At 47.9% G+C, this 23,230-nt stretch overlaps 2 protein-coding genes and 1 long non-coding RNA gene across 3 annotated transcripts; 2 read left to right on the top strand and 1 right to left on the bottom strand.

The window, feature by feature from the left end:
• Positions 1–520: 520 nt before the first annotated feature.
• On the top strand, positions 521–11,307 carry LOC135814843 (serine hydroxymethyltransferase, mitochondrial-like). The gene is made up of 13 exons (XM_065328030.1): positions 521–699; positions 806–934; positions 3,572–3,651; positions 3,935–4,050; positions 4,325–4,409; positions 5,041–5,122; positions 5,410–5,532; positions 6,743–6,811; positions 7,559–7,795; positions 8,894–9,037; positions 9,391–9,502; positions 9,886–9,993; positions 10,641–11,307. The coding sequence occupies exons 1-13, from the start codon at positions 667–669 to the stop codon at positions 10,769–10,771; spliced, it is 1,449 nt and encodes a 482-aa protein (XP_065184102.1). The 5' UTR covers positions 521–666; the 3' UTR covers positions 10,772–11,307.
• Positions 11,308–13,342: 2,035 nt separating this feature from the next.
• LOC135814842 (adenylate cyclase type 9-like) lies at positions 13,343–19,534 on the bottom strand. The gene is made up of 3 exons (XM_065328028.1): positions 16,128–19,534; positions 14,777–15,256; positions 13,343–14,386 (listed from the first exon to the last, which is right to left on the bottom strand). Exons 1-3 carry the CDS (start codon positions 19,218–19,220, stop codon positions 14,228–14,230), a joined length of 3,732 nt encoding a protein of 1,243 aa, XP_065184100.1. The 5' UTR covers positions 19,221–19,534; the 3' UTR covers positions 13,343–14,227.
• A 712-nt stretch (positions 19,535–20,246) lies between these two features.
• LOC135814841 (uncharacterized) lies at positions 20,247–23,126 on the top strand. The gene is made up of 2 exons (XR_010553226.1): positions 20,247–20,577; positions 22,423–23,126. It is a non-coding gene; the product is annotated as an uncharacterized LOC135814841 (long non-coding RNA).
• The last annotated feature ends 104 nt before the right edge of the window (positions 23,127–23,230 follow it).

The raw sequence follows: 23,230 nt of genomic DNA, 5'->3' as shown, positions 1-23,230 counted from the left end.
CTGAAAGGGCTTCTTGACGCAGGCATGTCAACGATGAATCAAGGAACGAGCGAGAAAGAAGGCTTGACTTGTGCAACGCGGAACAAACTGTTCCTGAGACGAAGTTGGCCATGTGAGGTACCAGCGGAAAGCTAGTTTCAAGAGGAACACGGAATACCTGTTTTCCGGGTAAACCTGGCCTGGTAGCTTTCTAAATCCAGCGAAAACCACAGCGAAATCGGCTGCTGAGAATTTGAAAATTCAAATTTCCTTGCCGATCCCGCCCAATCGAGACTTTTGGCTGCCATCTTGTTAAATGTCGCAATTTCGCGAAAAAAAACAGCCGTGCTCCGCGCATCTGAACAGCTAGCTCACGAGACCACGCCGGTCTTCACGGTTTGTGCATTCGGATCGGAGCATCCCAGTGTACGCGCGGATACGGTACGGGTTGTACTTGTTGTAGTTGTACTTGTAAGATCTACACTGAAATTTTTTTGGAAGATCGACCAGCTGATGATACAGACAGTACAGCACTCATGCTCAGCATGCTAGCAGTGCCAGTGCACAGGGAGAGGTTTCTCTGCAAATATTTCCTCCTGTTTTCCAACTACATGTAACAAGGAGTGGAAGGTCCTTGTGTCATTTCTTTCCTTCATACAAAGACGTTTGTTGGTTTACTCGAGCAAGATGTTGAGGAGAGCTGTCCGCCCAGTCCTTCAAGTAAGAATCCCACCATACCCGAACGCTCTTCTGCACGTGAGTGGTTCATACTCTCGTCTTCTAACATGCCTTGTGTTTTTTTTTTGGATGACATCCTTGTCCGTAGATAACTCAACGGCCCCGGTCTGTCTGGACTGGTACTGAGCCGTTGGAACAGGCTGACCCTGAAGTTCACACTCTAATCAAGGGCGAAAAGCAACGGCAGGTGCAAGGACTGGAGCTCGTTGCTTCTGAGGCAAGTGCTGCAACGACGTTCTTTTCTTCTTGCTGGAATAATTGTTGAAGGGCAACTCACATGAGGCTTTTGCATACAGTAATAGTGTAACAGCTGCTACCTTCTTTACAGCAGCAAATTGGAACAGAATTTATGTGCAATGCCTCTTTAATTTATAGTGTTCGCCCACTCAGTACTCAGTGAGCGCGTTTGGAGTTATTGAATATTATTCAGGGGAATGTTTTCAGTCAGAGTTGATCAGTTACACCCCCCCCCCCCCCCCCCCAGCATGATTATGTGGTATGGATAATTATCATGTGTGTATCTGGGCGAGATTCAGTTCTACTTCACTTGACTAACTCCATCACAAAACTTGCGGGTTCGACAGCTGCATTGCGCCAGGCGTAATGGTCTAGAAAATTTCTACCAGTAAAATGCCAGCACGTGGCCTTTCAGAGATGCACATCCCCTGCATGACCATGTGAACATAAATCAAATGATTCTGTATTGGTAGTTGATCAAGTCATCAACCTTTTGTACTGTGACCTTGACGACTTTTGAGTGCACCACTTGAAAACCCCTGCAGACCATGCAGGCTGGGTCCACTGCTACATACGCACAGACAATCACGTACTAGTACTCTGATTGTGGTAGATATGGCTCTATGATCACATGGCAGGAAAATGTAGTTGAGGCTGGTGATGCTGGATCTCTGTGGGTGATATTGTGCCCATTCCGCCACACCCATTATATTCATTAGGGGCCGTCCGTAAATATCGATATTTTTTCAAGACGATATTTGTTCATTTCTCCCCAGACCCCCTCCCTCCCCCCCCCCCCCCCCTCAAAACGAACATACACATGTTTATGCAAGGGATCGATATTTTTTAATGAAGTTCAATTTCCTCATGAAACGTGACCAGCTGCAACTCTAATTTCACCATACACCTACAGTACACATTGTAGGTTTATGTTGCCACGGTCGCACAACCTTGCCATGGTTATGCTCACGAGGTTGACTTTCACTTTGTGTAGGTCATAAACTACATGTTCGAACAGTGCCCGTCCATAGATAGAGTTCGATATTTTTTCTCAAAGACGAGACGAACAGGGCCCACCCCCCCCCCCCCCCCCCCAAACGAATATCTTCTCTAAAAAAACATCGATATTTGTGGGCGACCCCTTACAAATAATTATTGGAAAAAGGCTACCAAATGGGTTGGGGGTTTTCAACGAAAAGTTTTCGTTTGGGAGGTGGGTGGGTTCAGGACTTTTGTTTTGAACAAATAATCCTAGTATTGAATGCACATGGAGAATGGCCAGGTACTACTGGATGCTGAAAATTGAATTTGAAATAAAATATTTTGCTAAAATTCGTTATCTGCAGAAAATGTGTGTGGGGAGAGGGATCTTGCAAGTTGACATGCTGACCAATGCCAAGAAGGCTAGTTACCAGAGGAAATGTCAAAAGGCTGTCGTTCCAGACAAAGAGAAGAAGAGGAAAAATAGAAAGAACAGAGAACCGACGCAGAGCCAACACCGAGAACCAGAAAGCACCCCCACCCAACTGGAGTGAACTGACAAACGGAGGACGATTGTCAGCTTGCTCCGCCATTTTTTACAAGTAAAATACGTTGCTGTACAATTACAAAAACAAAACGAAAAACAATGCATCCTTTCTGGGTGCTATGCGTCGATTGCACCTGGCGGCATCCTCAGGATCGTGTCACCGTATGTGGCGGCACGTACCCCCATACCGAGAATGCCACATCCGTTCACCAAGCGCAACTAGTTACTACCATATTTACCTGCACGAAACATAATGCTTATATGAAGAATTGTGAGGTCATTTTGCTTGTGCGCATAGTATCAAGAGTACATAACCCCCCAGAGTGTGCAACTCCAGCTACAGAACTTCACATCACGTGCTGAACCCGTACACATTTTTTGCACTATGTGCATGATAGATACAGGGTTGTACCAAGAGTACATAACCCCCCAGAGTGTGCAACGCCTGATCCAGCTCTGCCTAGGGTCTTGGTCGAGCGTAATCGGATCTTCTCATGCCATGCGTACACTCCACACCAGCGGAAGCCCGATCAAGGCAGGGTACCGTTGTTTTTGATCCTAAAACCCGCAACTCCCCGGCCAGGTTCCCCTCAGATGTGTACGGTATTATGACACAAAGATCCGATTGCGCTCGACCAAGACCCTATGCAGAGCTGGATCAGGTGTTGCACACTCTGGGGGGGTTATGTACTCTTGGTTGTACGCAACCCAGCTTTGGGCTCAACTCTCTTGTGGTCACTTTGCACTGTTTGCCGGCGTAACCTTTTGAACCATGTCACGTGATGTGAAGTTCTGCCGTCGCAGCACAGCATAGAGGTTGTGCAAGCAGTTGCACACTCTTGGGGGTTATGTACTCTTGATAGTATGGACGTACGCTGGACCGTAAGATGCATAGGACTCTTTATGGGTGCAGAGGCCATTATATTCAAACTTAAGCACATGGGCTTTTGTGCGCGAAAGTACGGTATGCTTGCGTTTGGGCCCGGGACTAGGAGTTTGTCAACTGTATATACAGTATAATTATGCTTTTTAGGCATGTGCTCATAAACCAACCCTGCTCTGGTGTTCCAATCTGTGTTTTTTTCACAGAACTTCACCAGCCGTGCTGTTCTAGAGTGCCTGGGTTCAAGCCTCACCAACAAATACTGCGAGGGCTATCCAGGAAAGCGGTAAGGGAGGATGAATGCGTGCAGTTGAAAATCTTGAGCTACGGTCTGCACTTCCTTCAACCACCAACAAACACGTGATTGGTTTTGCGATGGGTTTGTATACGATTTGTGCTCAGTTCTGCCGAAGTACTACGTCCTTCTCCGACCAGCAGAGTGGAGAAGGTAGACCGCTACTGGTGTACTGGGCTCATTGCTGTGCTTCGTGTTGGGTGTGTGTGTGTGTGTGTGTGTGTGTGTGTGTGTGTGTGTGTGTGTGTGTGTGTGTGTGTGTGTGTGTGTGCAGGTACTATGGCGGCCAGGAGTACACCGATGCTGTTGAAACGCTATGCCAGCAACGTGCTCTGGAAGCGTATCGCATTTCACCTGAACAGTGGGGAGTCAACGTTCAGCCCTACTCTGGTATGTCCGTGGAGCAGACCAGATAGTAGAGTAACTGGGACATGCGTGTATAATGTCACACACACACACACACACACACACACACACACACACACACACACACACACACACACACACACACACACACACACACAGCCCGCCTAAAGGATAGGCTACGCATGTGCGATTGGCATGAATATCGTATTGCGCAGCTTGCAATGACAGTTGGGTTTAGTCTTGCCCGGTATGATACAAGTAATGACCATGCTCGGGCTTCTTTTTTCTTCTTTTGTAGGCTCGCCGGCCAATTTCGCCGTATACACCGGTCTCATGCAGCCACATGACCGCATCATGGGTCTGGACTTGCCCGACGGTGGACAGTAAGTACCGTGTGTGTGTGTGTGTGTGTGTGTGTGTGTGTGTGTGTGTGTGTGTGTGTGTGTGCACTTCATAGCTGTGTGATGTAGACCAGGCTGAATAGTGGCGGTCAATTTTTTAGCCTTGCAAGCTGTTGAATGGTGCAATCCCAGCACACGTTGCTATGGCTTCTGCTGTAGCATCGCTATCATCGCCTCCGGCGATGGGCGTCAAATGATGTGTGCGTGTCCTTGTCCTTGTCAAGTGTTGTTTTAAAACTTTCTCTTCCTTTCTCTCATCATCTGCTTCTGAGAGTGCAGTGGCTGCGTTGGACAGCCACTACGTAGTTCAGTTCTGCTCAATGAAATCCGATCAAGCGAGTCCATGCCACGCGGGGCGCGGTGCAGCCCCAGACCTGTGAACACTGGCCCACGCACTGCCGGACGGCGCAACCTTGACTCAGGCGATCGGATTTCATTGAGCCCCACTGCAGTTGCAGAAGTACCGTAGTGTAGCCAGCTACTAAGTAGGTGTGGGTGGGGTGGCATGACCTGTTTGGGTTTGAACTTTGATACGCAGTTTGAATGTTGCTGTGGATAGAGCACTGTGACAACATTGTTTTTGTGCTTTTTTTGCTATTCCTCACTTGCACAGTTTGACTCACGGCTTTATGACTGACAAGAAGCGCATCTCCGCCTCTTCTGTGTACTTTGAGTCCATGCCTTACAGAATCAATGTAAGGTGACGGACAGTATTTTATAGTTTCTAACAGCACGTATTTGTGTGTGTTTGTGGAGAGAAAGAGAGAGAGAGAGAGAGAGAGAAACGGGTAGAAGATGAATAGAAGATCTGGCATTGATGCTTTCCTTCTGTGTTGAGTTCAAGTCAGAAAAGAACCTTATTCGTTTTCTCAATTTCATGAGACCGCGATGCACACTGTGATGAGCTCTGAGAATCGTGTGTGAGCTTGGGCGACTTGGTGCTTATCACCTCTCCTATCTTGGCCTGGTTTGTTTTGTGCAGCCGGATACTGGCATCATTGACTACGACCATCTCGAGGAGCTTGCTTCTCGCTTCAAGCCGAAGATCATCATTGCCGGTACCAGTGCGTACTCGCGTAACATCGACTACAGCCGTTTCCGTCAAGTGAGTAGTGTTGCCTTGTACCATTTGCTATGGACCTGTGTTTGGTTGCAGATAGGATTCACTGCCTACCGGTAGCTTTTTGGCTCCCTGTTGTAAGCAGAGTTCATGAATAGGGCTGATAACAGGTGCGGTTGAAATACAGGGACTAATTTAACCCGTATCGCATCGCAGTTTGCGACGCAAAACACAGTGTCTGCGATTCGTAGTGAGTCGCGATAAACTGCGACACAACATACATGTTAGTATGGCCCTGGACATAGACTTGTGGTGCACGCATAGCGCACGCACGTGTGTAGCTTTACAGTGTGTGTGGCCGGTTAGGCGCCACGAGGCGGCGTGGCATGCACTGTGACTAGATTAGACTGTGTGTGTGTGGTTGTCAAGCCTGCACTGCAGGATACGCACGCGCGGGCCACGGGACTATGTCCATATGTCGCACTTTCTCCGCGCGCGCACTGCAGTACGTGCACTTGGAAACTAACTAACTATTACTTACTTGAAGTGCAGCCCAGGAAGCACGAGGCGAGTGTCGACAAATACTTCACCTGCTTTTGAGATTTAGACCGCATTCCTTCACTAGCAGTAGGCGCCTCGACCGTTCAGGACTTATCTTTGTAAAACTCTGCTTGCCTTATCGATGAAGCCTCTTCACTGCCGACATGTCTGTGAAGCAAGGTACTGTGGACAAGTGGATTGCTGAATTTGATCCCAAAAAAGAATGGATTCGCGCAGAGTCGAGTGGTGGAGCTATGACCAAGATATGTTGCAAGATGTGCAGGGAGAAGGCGTCCTCGCTTCGTGGTTTGAAAAAAAATGCTATGCAAACGTCGGGGTGTGTAGCAATTATTGCTACGCAATTTTTTTGAAGTACTGTAAAAGCAGTAATTTTCGGTGGTGTAATATATTCGGTATTCTCCAAAATTGGCGGTTCGGTGGAGGGAAATTTTCGGTAAAATCCATTATTCAGGTAAGTGTTCTAGTACTAAATGTATACAGTACCGGTAGTACCGACATTTTCGGTGCGTTTTATTTTTCGGTAAAAATTGTCGGCGCCGAAGTTACCGAAAATAAAACACCACCGAAAATGTCTGCTTTTACAGTAAATCAGTCCCTGAAATAAATTGGTGAAGTGCTCAGGCTAATATTCTGTGTGTGTGTGTGTGTGCCTCTCTCTCTCTTTATCTCTGTCTATCTATCTTTTCCATTTCAGATCTGTGACAAGGTTGGAGCATATTTGATGGCCGATATGGCACATATCAGTGGCTTGGTGGCTGCAGATGTAAGTCCAGCTTCATTCTCTTGCTCTGCTGTTCTTCTGTGTTTACCCTGTCGGTGTATTTACTGTACTTCGGTAATACTGGCCGAGGCGCTTGGTAGCTTGCAAGCCCTAAAATTTTACCCAATTTGAAAAAATCTACACAAAAGCCCTGAAACGATGTGGCGCTTATTTCAGTCAGCCGGTAATGAAAGACCGGAGCTACTTGATTTCAGTGAAAATGGTCCAGGCAAGTTCATTGGAAGTACTGAGTCTTCTACCATCACTATCCTGTAGGCATACCCTGCTAGAAGATGGACAACAGGAGGCGTCGAGGCCTCTTGCTGAGACCACCCCCTGGAATCCAACACTGGTGCTGGAACAGTGCGTACAAGAGGGGAATGGAACGCTGGGACTGGGGGTATAATGTAATGGCGTTCAGCGTAAAGGGAAATGTGCGACGCAGGAACCGAACCTAACTCGTGGCAGTCTTTATTCCCTGCACACCAGTCACTGTATTAGCATCGGCTTTTTGGCCTCTCTTTGTGTATGTTAAATTTGAATTGAATGTTTACGAACATGTCAGGCCTGTGCTCTTGTTTATCAAGACTGCGTGTTCCTGTGAGCAGCTGTATTGCACTGCCGACTTGCTTTCTTGCCCTCAGTGTTCCTTTTTCATGTTGTGCCCTCACCAGCGGTGAGGTCACACATGTTTAAATGATCTTATCCTGAATTGTGTCGCGTGTGTGACTTTCGGAACTCCTACTTCAGATCGTCCCTGGTCCATTCGAGTATGCGGATGTTGTGACGACCACAACACACAAGACACTGCGCGGCCCTCGCTCCGGTGTTATCTTCTACCGCCGTGGACAACGTGGAGTTAGCAAGAAGACCGGAAAGCCCCTCATGTATGACTACGAGCAGAAGATCAACTTTGCCGTCTTCCCCGGCCTCCAGGGTGGTCCCCACATGAACGCCATTGCCGGCATTGCTGTTGCACTGAAGCAGGTGAGAGACGACTCCTTGTCCCGCTTCCATTTCTTAAAACTGTTCTTGTAATGGCATGTGTTTGTAAAACGTCCCTGCATCCTTATCATTCCGTGTACTTGGTCCGGCTCATCGCAATTGTCGCTTATCCCCAACGCACTTTTTGACAGGTAAAACCCAGTCCAATCACGATATCTAACTTACTTTTGCTTGGGAGGTCGTGATGGCAAGGTCAAAGTAGGCACCAAAGAAAAAATGATCGCGACTAGCGCTTTGAATCGCGATGTATTCGACTTTTTTGGGAAGTGGGAATCTGGCCATTCACTGTCTGTGTTGCCAAAAGCCAAGCGCAGCGACCTGGAGATCGGAACTGTAGCAGGTGCAACTGACATCCTGGCCTGGAGAGCGTGACAGGCACGAGTGCACGGCAGAAGAGTATGAGCATCATGCTGAAGAAGAAAGGTGTTTTTGATGCGATGTGCCCGGCCGACCTGTTGGTTGTTCCTTCTCTTGGTGGACCTAGCAGCCGCATTACAAGAGTCGTGGCCAGCCTATCCAGGGAGCGTATGACACCTGTCTGGAGAGGCCTGTATGCCTCATTTGAAGGCTTTGTTGAAACACACTGTGGTGACACACAGGTCACATTGCCCAAGGTTCCTTCAAGCACCGAAGTGACAGCCACAACTGTTCCTTTCCCATTGCTGCCATACGACAGACTGAGAACGCAAAAGATACTCTACCAGTCTACGCCAGCAGCTAGACACCAGCAAATGTCAGCTCATGTAACGACGCGGCTCGAGAGAGAGATGTGCAGAGTTGAGTGAACTTTGGACCTGTATTACTAGTGTGAGTGCAAGAACGCGCTCCTTCGCTGATTTATTTCGTGCATTTCGCTTACCTTGCTTCCTGTCTTCGACTCGCTTCACCTGATTCCATTGCTGAAATTTTTTCTTGTGGCGGAGAGTATTCATGTATCATGCTTCCTCACTATGTCCATTTGACATTTCACAGAGCGGTAAAAAAACTCCTGTTCTTAGTGGCGAAAAATAAGCGACAATTGCGATGAGCCGGACCAAGTATTAAGACTGTGGGATTGTGTGTCATTCCTTGCTGGCTTAGGCTCAGACCGGTGAGTTCCGCGACTATCAGCTGCAGACCGTTGCAAACAGCAAGCAGATGGCAGCCACCCTCGGTGAGCTTGGCTACCGTGTCCTGTCCGGCGGTACTGACAATCACTTGATCCTCGTCGACCTGCGTCCCAAGGTATGCGGGTGTACTTGTGTGTGTGTACTTGTGTGTGTGTGTGTGTGTGTGTGTGTGTGTGTGTGTGTGTGTGTGTGTGTGTGTGTGTGTGTGTGTGTGTGTGCGCGTGTGTGTGCGTGGACTTGTGTGCGTGGACTTGTGTGCGTGGACTTGTGTGTACTTGTGTGCGTGGACTTGTGTGCGTGGATCTGCCATCGACTCTGCTTTTTCCATATTCCTGCTATCTAACTATCTACCTTTTGTATGCATGTGCCTTTCTTGCTACGCTTTCGTCCTTGCTATCTTTCTGGAATAGCTCAAGTAAACGTTTCTCTTGTTCACATATGCCATGTGCATCGATGTGTTGTATACAGGATATCGATGGTGCTTGTGCTGAGCGTCTCCTGGAGCTGGTCGAGATTACCGTCAACAAGAACACATGCCCAGGTGACAAGAGTGCCCTGACCCCCGGCGGTCTTCGTCTCGGTATGTACCCCGTGCTGTATTGACAGCCTTTGAGAACTTTGCTCCGCTTGTGTATTACCTGTCACCCTGGACTGTGTGGTGACGTGTAGTGGATCATTGGTTTGCAATGGTTGTGGCAAATGTCATCGCTCATCTACACGCATCATCCCTGCTGCTGTTTCGTTAAAGTGAGGATGTGGCCATTTTGCGAAATTCTGTAGTGGTTCCAGTTTGCAGCTTCTAGGTAAATTGTATGTGTTCCATTTGTAGTTGTGTTTCGCCTGATACCAGTACACAGCATTAATGCACGTGCTGTGCAAGCATAATCTGTGTCTTGCAGTGAGCTAATCTCACTCTCTCCCTCTTCTCTCTCTCCTCTATCTCTCTATCTCTCTCCTCGACAGGTGCACCTGCGCTGACATCACGTGGCTTCAAGGAGTCTGACTTTGTGGAGACCATGAACTTGGTTGACCGTGGTATCTGCATTGGTCGGGACGTCATTGCCCAAGCTGGTCAGTATTAACCGCATCTTTCACGCCAGTTTGATCAAGCTGTGCTACGCTTTGATATACATCCGTTACAGTGATGATCCGTATGTGTTCCCATGTCCTGACTACCATCCATGTATGAACATAAAATGCCTGCCATCTTGGGTGTAAATAAAGTTTACACGTCCACGCTACTACCGGCTATACAACATACAAGAATATTGCTCGATCTCTGGAAATTTATAGAAAAGAAAAGGACCAAGGAACTACGCGTTATGCTATATTGTCCACTAACACCACCAGTTACTAAACAATCAGCTCATGCGATAGTTCCTTGGTTTTTTTTCTTTTCTATAAATTTATCCTTGGCTCTCCATCTGAGTCCAATCTCTGGAAAGCTGGCGATTTCAACCTTGTTAGGTCCCATCAGCAGAGATCAGGGGGACTACTGGCCCAAGGACATTTTATTGGACGATTCTGCAGAAGTTTAAAAAAAAAAAAGGTCTACAGTGACTAAGGGTGGTTGTGCCACTTAGCTAGTCACTCTCATTATACCCACAATGGTTGTTTGTAGGTGAATGCTGTTAACCTCCCTTGTGGAATACCTGATTGGGCTTGTCCGTTTCGTTCATGCATGCCTTGTCGGAACTCTGATCTCTTTGTTCATCCAGGATCCACACAGCTGAGCGCATTCAATGAAGTCGTCCAACGCCCTGAGTTTGCCCAGAAGGTCGAAGCCCTGAAGAAGGAGGTGCGCACGTTCAGCACCAAATTCCCCATGCCCGGATTCGACGGCTGGTAAAACCACACCAACCAATGTGCCATCTGACCTGCTTCTGATAGTCTCGTAACGTCACTCACTGTCTACCTTCCTCTGGGACCTTTGTTTTACTGGCGCATCCAGCTTGTACACGAGTATGGTGAACCGAAGATACGCGGATGTGGTCCTGCTGGCACGGTCACAGCCGCGTTGATCATGCTGTGTCTGCTGCGCCCTCACTTTGTCACTGTCACACTGCTCTCTCTCTCTCTCTCTCTCTCTCTCTCTCTCTCTCTCTCTCTCTCTCTCTCCAAACACGCATCATTCAATTTTAAACTTCTATCGCCGTCTTTTCATTTGTTCTGTTTTTGAAAGCTGCTCAATGTCGAGACGAATTTCTTCAATATTTTACTGTTTAGGTTTTCACATATCACGCTTTAGTTCATTTTGTGTCTGTTTTAGACTAACTTCTAGCAGGGGTACTCTTGCTTCTAGTGCCACTTTGGCAGAAAGAGTTTGACGATTTTTGAAACCGGAACAAGAATCGCTGTTTTGGTGTTTCTTATTCCGTTACACTATGGCTTCAGTTGTGTGTGTGTGTTAGCAGCGTGTGCAGGCCCTGGTCAGTTCAGCCAAACGTACTGTCGTGGGCATGGAAATCTGGTCGCACGTCTAGCGGCCCCATGGCGCTGGCCATGTAGCCGTGGGTAAGCAGTACACACCTTGTGGTAGATCTACATGGTCGCATGGGATCAAGCACTGCATGCTCTGTACGCGCTTAGGGCGCCGGCCCCGGTCAATCAACTGGATTTCCATGTCCACAACGGCTCTCTCTCTATCTATCTACCGTATTATCTCTAATATAAGCACAGTCTCCAATAATAGCACGTCTCCAATAATAGAACACCTTGGGGCGGCATTCAAAAAATAAAATGCTCAGTCTCCATTATAAGCACACTGTGTAAATTCATTATCTGTACCGGCGAAAAAACCCCTGAAATGTGTGTGTCTGACATGAATTTGGCATGGCAACGTGCCTCTGAAATGAGGTTGAAATAATAATGGAACAGTCTCCAATAAAGGAACGTCTCCATTAATAGCACGGGCCGGAGGTACATTGAAAAAATAAAGGACCGTGATTAGAGCTATTAATTATTATTATTTAAGGCCAAGTAAAAAAATTGATTGTTTATTGTCCGCACCCGCCCCAAATTTTCACCCTCCCCGCCGAATTATTTTATTTTTTAATACTGGTAAATGTACTGTATGTACTGCGGTCTACAGCCTCTAATCAGCATGGCCGTAGATTTTCGAAGGTCAAGTCCACAGCCTGAACCATAACTTAGTTGCTATAGGCTTGAAAAGTGAAACTGATCATAAGCTGCCTGATTTTCTTCGTTTTGTTCTACGTAACGTTGGTTGTTCCACTTTCCATAATCCTCTGGGGTTGCGAACACCTGCCCTACAGCCATAAATGCGTAATAAAAATAAAATTAAAAACCTCCCGTCCGCCCCGATTTCTCGGGAAAATCTGACGATAAACAATCAATATATTTTACATGGCCTAATACGGTATCTCTTTTCTCTCTCTCTTTCTCTCATGCCAGGAAAAGCAAGTTTTTTTATTATCTAGCCCAGGAATTTGGTATTTTACGACTTCCTGGTTGTAACTACATGTCAGCATATGCGAGCTAAATTTTAGAACCAACAAGGCCCTACAATATGCCCACCGTGATTTCGGAAGCGTACCCAAACGAAAAGCATTTAATTGTTTTGATCAAGACATACATCATGTACCAAGAGTATAATTATAACCCCCGTACTCTTGCATGTACAAAGCCTTCTACAATCAAACAAAGTTCTTCTTTCGCATGGGGTCAGTACAGGGGTGATTGCAGTAAAGCCAGTTGGATCCCGGCAAGAGTTCATAATGAACTCTTGATCCCGGGGATGGATACCTTCATGCTGTCCATCCTTTTTTTCTGGGCATGGCCCTTTTACCCACTTTCTGTGGTCATGATGGTGAGCCCATAAGCGGAAACAAGTTTTTTTTCAAGTCCACCCGTACCCGCAGGTTGGGGATTCAGGGGTCGTTCAGTCGTCCGGTGCTTTGGAGGGTTATTATTCCTTATATACCGTGATATGAGATGCATCATGCAAAGGTAATGCCTTTGAACGTACCACAGTCCGTGTGAAGTTGTCGCGGGGAAACTAAAAATCCAGGCTGCTTGATCATCATTATTTTCACTACGTAAATGTGAAGGCAGTGTGCTTTCAGGCACGCAGAACACCCATAGCTTGGAGATCTCAGAGTTGTACACTCTTGGGGTTGTGGACTCCAGGTGCAATCATGCATGTTTGAACCACGTCTCTACAAAGTACACTGTTGCTCTTCTTTGCTTACCCTCATGTACAGTGCAGAACTTGCAGGTGACTGACTGGAACCCGGCAGTAGCACGAGTACAAATAGCGTTGTATTACTCGCTGCTTGGCGCTAGCCAACGTACAAGTCAGATAACCATACACTCAATTGCAATGTTCAAAACAGTACAATGTAATGTTTTGAACGTTGCACGTTACTGGTCACATAGACCACTTCCAACCAACACGCATTGTACAGGGATGAGTCTCGAGTGATTATGTTCAGTACGTTACGCTTAAGAAATTAAAACACGTATCTCAATATTCCGGCTGGTCGTAAGAAAGATAAGATCCGGTACTGGTAACAAGCACAGGGAAGCCACGAGCATACGGGTATAAAAAGAGAATAGTTAAAAAAAAGATATTAAAATTTGGTTTGACAGGCTTGTCGAATAATCTAGTATACTTAAAGATTGTCATACGTTCAGCCCAAGATTTGCTTAACGGGTAAAATATAAAGTAGGAAAATACCTTACTTTTGTGTTAGCAAAAGGCAATGCTGACCATAGAAGTCACAGAACGATCGCCACTGTGAGCAGTAAAAACAAGTTTAAAGTCACTATGCAGTGAGTGGCGTTAGAGAAGAAAAGATCTAAAAAAACAAACAGTTGACATCAACCACATGGCTAGGTAACATTTCGAGGAGGGGGCAACAACACCAGGAAGATGGTGTCAGGTGCAGAACAACAACAGCAAACAAACACGCACACACATACTCATGCACTTCGTCGCTAATCATACAGACTGGGCGAAAAGAGAGATAGGAATACAATGGCAGAACGATCTGCCGCGACCAACGGACCAAAACAGTAATAAAACCTAGAAAGTCGAAAGGGAGTGTGCGTACCTGGAACTTACTCACAATGTTTCCCGCGTCGCTGATGAGCACAGGCACACTGCCAAAAGAACACTTCTGGGTAGATTCTACGCATCAAGATCCGCATGCATAGCCCACGAGTACATGGGAGCTTTGAAGATAGCCACAACTCGCTCACCGGAGATTGAGATACAACTGGGTTCCAAACACACGTCCACTCGGCGTACACCACTCTGGAGAGCCAGCAACGCACGGCACTGCTAACAGTCGATTGAACCGACAAACACAAAGTCAGTGAGGTCCTTCTGAGCATCAACAAAGTGCGTTTTCATCATGCCCTTGCCTTTGACCGCAATCGCTTCCTCTCGTTCGTCGAAGGTGAAGTCCTTCTTGAGAACGCGCATGCAGTGATCTGGTACCTAGGGTGCAACACAAGAGCGCAGAAATGGCATAAAAATGATGTCAGTGGAGATACGGCCAGTACGAATGAACAGGCTAGATACTCATGACAAAGCCCGCAGCAATCATCAGTGCCCATCAGCCTGATGGATGGTCTAGAACACAGCCCCTAGCATCACTTGTTAGCAAGATCCAATGCAGTGGGAATCATGCAAGGAAGCTGACTCAAGCCCTGACATTAGAGAGGAAGAGACGCACATTATTAATAACGTCCCGCACGTCCGCAAACTTTCACGTCAAAGCTACGAGTACGCGTAGTACAATAGTGCTATGCCGTATAAGCCAATCAGCGGTATCCATAAGCGATGTCTTGTTGACAGTCCTAGCAAACGCTGCAGAGTTGCTCTTACCTGTATTCGGCCTTCGACACCAGTGCTCTCCATGCGAGATGCCACGTTGACTGTGTCTCCCCAGATATCGTACAGGAGCTTGCTGGTACCCACCACACCCGACGTCACCGGACCATAGTTGAAGCCAATCCGCAGCTTGAACGAGAAGCCAAGCATATTCTGATTGAATGCCGCCACGATGCTGTGCATGCGCAGGCAGAACTTGAGCATGGAGACCAGGTGGGCGGTATCTCTGCTGCTGCTGTCACTCTGATTCAAGCCGGATGCACACATGTACGTCGATCCGATCGTCTTGATCTTCTCAATACAAGAGAACTCCTCGCTTTCCAGCATGTCATCAACGTCACTGATCAGCTCATTCAACACGCGGATGCACTCCAAGCCCCCTTCATAGCTCTCCGAGTAGAAATCAGTGAAGTTGGTGATGTTGGCAAACACGACACCGACCAACTCATGATCCTCAGAGTAGGTTTGTGATTGCTGTGGAAAGAATGCACAGAGGCAAACAGTGGGGAGAAGGGAGGTTGGTTGAGCTAAACGGGGTAAGGGCGACAAGAAGGGATAGTAAGAGCCACAAACTCTAGCTTGATTTTGAGAGCCCTACTGCTCTTGTGGGAATTGCTGCTGGAGAGCAAACAGACATGCATGCTCGCACACGTACGTGAAGACCAACGTCAATCAGCATCGTGTACATATGTGCGTGTGCACACACACGTGGACACCACCGTGAATCAGCGTCGTGTACATATTATGTGCGTGTGCCTAAGTGTGCACTCCGTGATAGAATGGAGAGACCTGCTGCAGGCCAGACAAGGCTCCTGTGTGATCGTGCCAGCTTGTCGTGCTGAAACCAAGTATGATCATTCGGAGGTTGCGACAGCGACTTCGGTCAGCCTAATGATCTGACTTGCCACACCAAATACTATGTAACCCGACACATCACTGCACAGAGTAATGGGCATCGAAAGTCCCATGGTAGGTGCGTGCGTGCGTGTGTGTGTGCTTCGTCTGTGGTCGGTACATGCCAGGGCTCACTCAACCGGCCTCAGGGTGCACAGTGTCACTATTTCTATTGTACAAGTGCCAAATCTCAGTAACTGTTGCCGACTATAGTCCATTCATAAAAAGATGGGCCCTGGCTCTGGCGAGCTCCCCCTTTTGGCGATTTTATCGTGCATGGTGCAGGCGTCTAGACAAGACAGGTATATCTATGTATGTCAACACTAAAACCAGGCTTACATGCTGACAGTGCGTATCGAAAAATCAGGCTTGTATTCAAAACAAGCTTCTACACGAGACACTACGGTAATTGGAAGATCATTCCAAAGAGGATTGGCAAAAAAATGCTCACCTGTAATTCAAGTACGACATGATCAGGTACAATGTTGGAAAGCAGCTGATCGGCCTGAGCTTTCAAGTCCTCAATCTCACAGTAATGCACTTGTGCCAGGATATTGGTGCGGAAGTTGAGTCGTGCCGACACCTCAAACTCCCGATTGAGAAAGTTGAGTATGACCACCATCAGAATGACGTCCAGAATGATCTCGTGAGTTACAGAGTCGCTGAGCAATGGCACACAGAAGCCGGCCGTGATATTGCCGCTGATAAAGAGCTTTGGATCGCCAAAGCGCTGGAAGTAGCCGTTATCCAGGAAGTGATTGGACAGAGGCAGACATCTGTGCCACAGCCCTCCACAGCCAGTCTTGGAAATCACGATTGCCATCGTGCCGATGACAATGGTGGACGAGGCCTTGAGAACGGAGTGGAAGTGAGTGAACGACAAGCACTGGACCAGCGCCACCTGGATGAGATAGAAGATGAAGATGGTGCCATCATACGTGTCATGGGTGGCTGCTGGGCAGTGCGCCGGCAGCACTGACGAGATGACTGCCACCGGTGAGAAGATGAGCACAATGGCGAACGCGTTGAGCCAGTTCCAGCTCATGGCCATCTTGAGGATGCTATGCCACTTGGCTGGCACCATGGACGGGTAGGCAGCTGCACCGGCTACGAGCCACACGGCAATGAACAGGGCGAACACCACCGAGAAGACGACGGGCTGCACAATGTCACCGGCACCGTACAGCAAATAGATCACCACCGAGGCGATGAGAAACGACACAAAGCACATGCTGGACTGCAGCAGGATAGCAAAGCGTGGATTGTCGAACGTCGACCACACCTGCACTCCGTCATCTTTCGCTGCCATCGTCTGGTAGTGGCTTTCCAGGATGGAGTCCTTGAACGATAGCGTCAGCCAACTGAACCCTTCCAGCTTGACATCGGAGTTGTAAATAGTGCGATACACGTTATCCGCAGACTCGAAGATTGTAACCATCCGATGCATTTGGCGCACAGCCCCATCCAGAATGGCGGAGTGGATTTTCTCGAGCTGTCTGCCTGGCTCTTGTGGTGCTGGTATGTCTGCGCGTGCCAGCATCTCTCCCACCAGACTGGCGCGGTGAAAGCGAGGCGACGAGGGCAGAGTGGCCTGCCGGCGCAGTGGCTGCTGTCTCTTAGCTTCGCTGTACTGTTGCTGTTTTGATGGGTTGACGTCCATGATGTCCACGGCACTGATCTCGGGCACGCTGAGTGGTACGCACGGAGCGACCTGAAGATGATCCGACTCTATATCGTTCGGTACGAAGGAGAAGCTAGTCTGCATTGTCAATGGCGTCTGCTGCAGGCCTTCGTTCTCCACTGACTCCTCAATTACCACGTTGAGTGCTGGGCACTTGACGGGCATATTAATCGGATTAGAAGTGCTGGTGATCAGGTATGTTTTCATATTGGCCATTTCGGGGCATCTTGAAGCAGCATCACCATCCCGAATTAGCAGGTCTTCTTGGTCTAGCAGAGCCTGGAAAGTGGCATCTGTGATATGAACGAACCCAGGCACTCCGCTCGACTCCAGTTTGTTTGCAAGGCGCACATCGTTGGAGAAGACATCAAACTTGATGCGCTTTTTCCCAACCGCACCGCACAGGACAGAGCCGGTGTGGATGCCGACGCGCATGTCCACGCTCTCGCCCGTGTCAACGCAGAACTCACGGATGGCCGCCACAATGGCGAGGCCCATCTTGACGCAGCGATCGGCATGGTCCTTGCACGGCTCCGGGCAGCCAGCTACGCAGTAGTAGCAGTCGCCCAGCGTGCTGATCTTCTCGCAGCCAGTGAGCAGCGCCAAGTCATCGAAGCGGCCAAACAAGTCGTTCAGCAGCAACACCAAGTCCCGCGCAGACTTATTGGACGACATGCGCGTGAAGCCGACAATGTCGGCGAACAGAATGCTGACATTGTCTTGCTTGTACAGGTTGAGTTGACGAAAGCCAATCAGCACGCGACTAGGCCTGGCAGGAATAGTACGTCCACTGTGTGGCTCAACACAAAGGTACTGGCTACCAGCACTGGATGAGTTAGATGGTGCGGCCAAAGCTGAGACAGCGTCCATCTGAGGTGGGTTCCCGAGAAGCTCCTCAGAGAAGCGCTGCGGCATCATGGAGTTGATCATCTTCTCCTTCAGCTTGAGTTCGAACGACAGGTCGTGCTGATACAGCAGCGAGTGGCCGAGTTGCCAGAACGTGTTGCGCTTCAGCACTTCCAGCATATAGCTGCCGTACAACAGGATGAGGTGAATGACAAGATGAACCAGCACCTTGCAAATGACAAGTACAGCCAGGCCATAAACGCTGTGCATGGGCGGCTCAAAGCCTTTCTCCAGTGCCTCGTGGGCAATGCTAAAGAAGACGGCGAACAGGCCGGAATGGTGCACTGGAAGCGGAATCACGGCGTAGATTAGCACAAGCACGTTTGTGGCGATGCCAAAGCGAGCGACCAGTGACACATGTTCCTGCGTGAACGAGTGTATTGCCAAGCCCGCTGCAACCAGCACAGCAGTGAATACCAGTGCTACGGCTTTCTCCACTTTGTAATATGCAGAGTGATAGGTGAATGCCCACATTGCTAAGCAGAAAGCCAGGTAGCAGGCTGGTCCTACAACCAACACCGGTGTGTAGGACGCAACCAGGAAAATCAGCCATGTTAAAGCTATGGCAGAGGCACAGATGCAAGCACTACGAAGGCTTCTTCTTCGGACAGTTGCCTGTCGCTTCTGGTAGACATTTTCAAAATCCTGCTGTCCAAAACGCGGCTTCCACCAACAGTTGTCGGATCCATCGAACGCTCTCCGGGGCAGAAATACCCTGTGTGAGGGCTTGAAAGACGGAAACTCAAATTGCACAGACGAGATGTGTGTCCGACGTCTTGCAGAATCGGGCAAACGCCCGACATCAAATGAGGTCCGCGGTCTCATAAATTGTAGAGAGGCCCTGGCCGTGTGGCTTGAGGGAATTTCGCCGTTCTCCTTGGCACATCTTGCAACGCGGGCATCAGTTGGAGCGCCTGTGGCAGCCGGATCAGGCGACACCGTCAAGGACAGGGTCATTCGAAACACCGCAGCCTGCTGACACTCCCATGGACATTGGACATCGGCCTGGCGGATTCGTGACCTTCTCCGACCAAGACAAAATTACAAATAATGATTATAGTTGGTAAGCTCTAGCATAACTTTCCAGTTTTACTATTCATCATCTCCAGTTGTGAAATCTACTTGCTGCTAGTCGTGTCCGTTCCAACAAACATTCATCATCGATACTCTTTCACAAATTTCCAATTATTTGACCGATCTGGTGTATCTATCGTTCTCTGCGGTGACTCAGTTGTTAGTTCGATGTACTTCAAGTGCTTTCTTCCGCGAAATCTCACCTCAACTAACTTCTCAAGATCTCAGATGCAGAGGAAGCATGTGATGATGTGTTGGTATTTTACGACTCCCTGGTCCGACTGTCTAGATGTCTCATGGCATGCTCAGTGTCCCGGCATTTTTTGAGCATTTTCGGTAGATCTACAATCCGCGAACCCAGCACTTTGGGCTCGTGATGCAGCATTTTGGGGGAAACGAGCACTTGGCCGTTGTGTATCAAAATATTGAGAGAAGAAAAACTTCCCAATTTTGTGGCCAAACAAAAACGTCACTTCCGCGCATTCCGTGGGTTAGCTTCTTGTTGAGCTTCTTGTTGAGTACGTAGTCTACCGGTATAGTAGTTTATGAAAATAATGGTTTTGACCAGGGAGTCGTAAAATACCGGTATTTTCTGGTTTTGAGTCTTTTGACGGCGTGTGCTGAGGATTACAAAAAAGTGAGCATTTCCGAGCATTTTCGGCAAGGTTTGGGAGCATTTTCGGCAAGGTTTACGAGAATTTCCCCAAAAGCATTTTCGGCAAAGTTTCGGGCAGGGAGTCGTAAAATACTCCCTGGTTTCGGGCATATTCCGGGCCCTAGCCTAGCCCTTTACCATGTTTACCTGGCAGCTGGTATCATGGGTATGGTGCCGGTGCAGACATGACATACGCGACAATGCATTTTTTTTAAATATTAATTACTAGATCTGCATATGTACTCATGACCAGTCCGTGCGCCAAGGGGTACTCAAGGGCTGATTTTATTTGCAACCGCGGGAAACGAAGTCACCAAGACGCCTTCATTTGAGGCTTTTGGAATTGGAGAATTTATTGAATTTAGGTATGGCTCTCGTCCCTTCTAGAGAACTAACCAAGACCCTGTGGGGGCAGAAGGAGACTTCTTTGGCTCCGTGAATACACTAGCTATGCGGTGGTCTAGTTAGTTTGAGTGTGTGGTTCGTATTCAAAGTGTTCCAAGCCGCAGTTCACTCGAAGGTCATCGTGGATACGTCTGCACTTGAAAATCAAGGCTGGAAAGGACTGCCTGGTGTGTCCGAACGGTATGTTTTGCACTGAAGGCATTTTTTGTATGAATTGTTGAAAGTGTCTACTTGTTCGAAATGCAAAAGACATGGTCGTAGATCCTTGGCCCACAACACCCCACTAAATAAACTATGACCTGTCGTGAAATTATGTGAAATTGATCAACACAATCATACACAAATTATCCTATGGCAAAGTACTGCAAATGCAAATAATAGCATCCCTTTACCTAGGTCATGTTTGTAGGGCCTTATGCCACATCTTTGCATGATTTCCTCATGCAAATCGTGTGCCTAGCTTCGAAAACACATTGCGCTAAGTGCCGAATATATACCTGTGAATCAGAACAACAGCACTCACTATTGCTTTCATGAGTGGTAATGGTCAGCTGAAAGGAAACTTCTATCCATCAACTCATAAGTAAAGTAATGACTAATCTCCTTGCTGCGCATGTGGTTCCTTCGTATTTACATGTACCGTAAAGTACCGCCAGAGCGCCCCACCATCTCGTCCTTTCGGGGTCGTATTGTGGGGGTGGTCTCCGGTCTGTAGGTTATACGACACGAACTTTGTACACATATTGCACGTTCTGCAGACAATCTGTGCCTTCGAGCGGACACGAGCTCCACACAAAAACCTGCTTAGTGTGACCTTAGTACACTAAGTTGCTCACACCGTACGAACTTCGTTGCACTCTGCCACACGATTTTCCTTTCCCTGGCTGTATTATATAAATCTGTCGCAGCAAAATCAAGGTGGGGCGCTCTCGCGGTACTTTACGGTATGTGCGCCTCTCTGTGTTCGGTGAATGATTTTGAATATTTGCGCACGACTTCAGGATAGTGCACATTGTATGCATGTACCTGCATATGTAATCCTTTCATGATTTAAAAATTAGGAGAGCCGTGCTTCTCATCACCGTGGACAAGTAAATGTCGGCCAATTACGTAGCGTTTGGAGATTTGCACAAGTACAGTTGCGTGGTGATTATGCGGCAACCGCGGAATAAAATGAATATTCTGGACGACTGAAGCTACAAAGCCATCTTGTGTTAACTTAACAGATAAAAAAGACAGTACTTCGAAGTACCTGTATTTATCACTAGTATTACCCTGAGACAGCCGTGCTCATCTCTAGAGACTGGCTTGTATTTAACTCTACGTAATGGCAACTTTCATGATGCTGACTGTCTACATTTACTTGAAGTAGGACTATAAATACTAAATATAAGGTCTATAAGCTGTCAGTGCGGTGCTGTTGGATACCCGACATGCCATGTGACTGACCGCCAGATACTAGTAAACGACATGCGATTGTACCGGTCACAGTGTAGCTGGGTTTTCACGACAATTTGAAACTTATACGATTGTGAGAAAAGTTCAGAAACCACACTTACGCATACACACACACGCACGCACACACACACACACATGCGCGCACGCGCGCGTGTGCACACACACACACACCTGTCCTGTTCTGTTGAGCCACTACCACAACTTAGCACAAGGATCGCATCGGCCCCAAAGGGGCAGTAGAGCGAAAGTGAGAGGTGTTGGCTTCGAGTTCACCTATCTCTACGGTGAACGCAACCTCGATCGAAAGTCATGCCAAACGGATTTATCTACCACACGCGCGCGCGCGTGCGCGTATACAAAACGGAGGAAGGATTACTTACTCTCCCTGTATGATGTTTCTGTTGTATTCGTGAACAATGTCATTGATGTTTTTCCATGCATGTTTTTGAATATGCGAGCATAACTTCCAACATCAAGCACATTCTTGCTTCTCATCAGCATGTACAAGTTTATGTTGGGCAGTTATGTAGCGTTTGTTTTACCGGCTGCGTTTGTTGGTGCTTGCAGGTCATTGGCATGCTGTCTGTTTCACAGAAGCTCGTGTAACAGGTTCACCGTACAGCTATGAATGCAATGTAGCGTGTTGAAGCCACTTCGGTATGACGTGATGCCTAATTTCCTGGTTGTACCAAAATTGCGAGTATGCAAGTGATCGTCAAGCCTGCCCCTGTACAGTAGCCGTCTTGCCTTGTTACGCCTGGTTCTGACTCTGCGTTCTCGTTTACTCCATGCAATGTTACAAGGAATACTGCTCCCTTCTCAAGCAATTAATTGGCAACAAAACGCTCGGCTATGCCCTGTAACTTTGCTGTGCGGTTTGTGCTTTGTCAATGTTGTGTACCAGTTCATGATCTGTGCTTGCTGGTCTGTTTGTTTTCTCTCGCACAATTGAGGCGCTGTAGCACAGTGTACAGTGTCGATCATCCTGCCCAGGCTCTGATTTCACGTACCACAGTACAGTTTCTCTTGTTGCTCACTGTAATGTGCATGATACAAGCTCCTTGGTACTCCATCATCACCTGGTGCTGTTGCTGCCATTGTTGGACCCTGCTGATATCCTTCTCGCAATGCCCGAACGTTGTTCCAACAAATGCACAACTCGCTCTTAGTTGTCACATTCGGTTTGGTCTCGTTCCAGTCTTTCGAATTGAGTGAGTGCGTAAACTTGTATGAAGTGGTGGAGCAAAAGCCGTGTGCCGGCAAACATTCAATGTCCGGGTGTAATGACGCACCAAGGTCCCGGGACTTGCGTCCAATTCCTGAGTGATTTTTGTGTGCCTAGCCTCTAGGTATCATACCATATTTGTTTGGTTCA

The sequence above is a fragment of the Sycon ciliatum genome, chromosome 4, assembly GCF_964019385.1.
Source record: "Sycon ciliatum chromosome 4, ocSycCili1.1, whole genome shotgun sequence".
NCBI lineage: Eukaryota > Metazoa > Porifera > Calcarea > Leucosolenida > Sycettidae > Sycon > Sycon ciliatum.
This window is presented reverse-complemented; position numbering and strand designations above follow the sequence as displayed.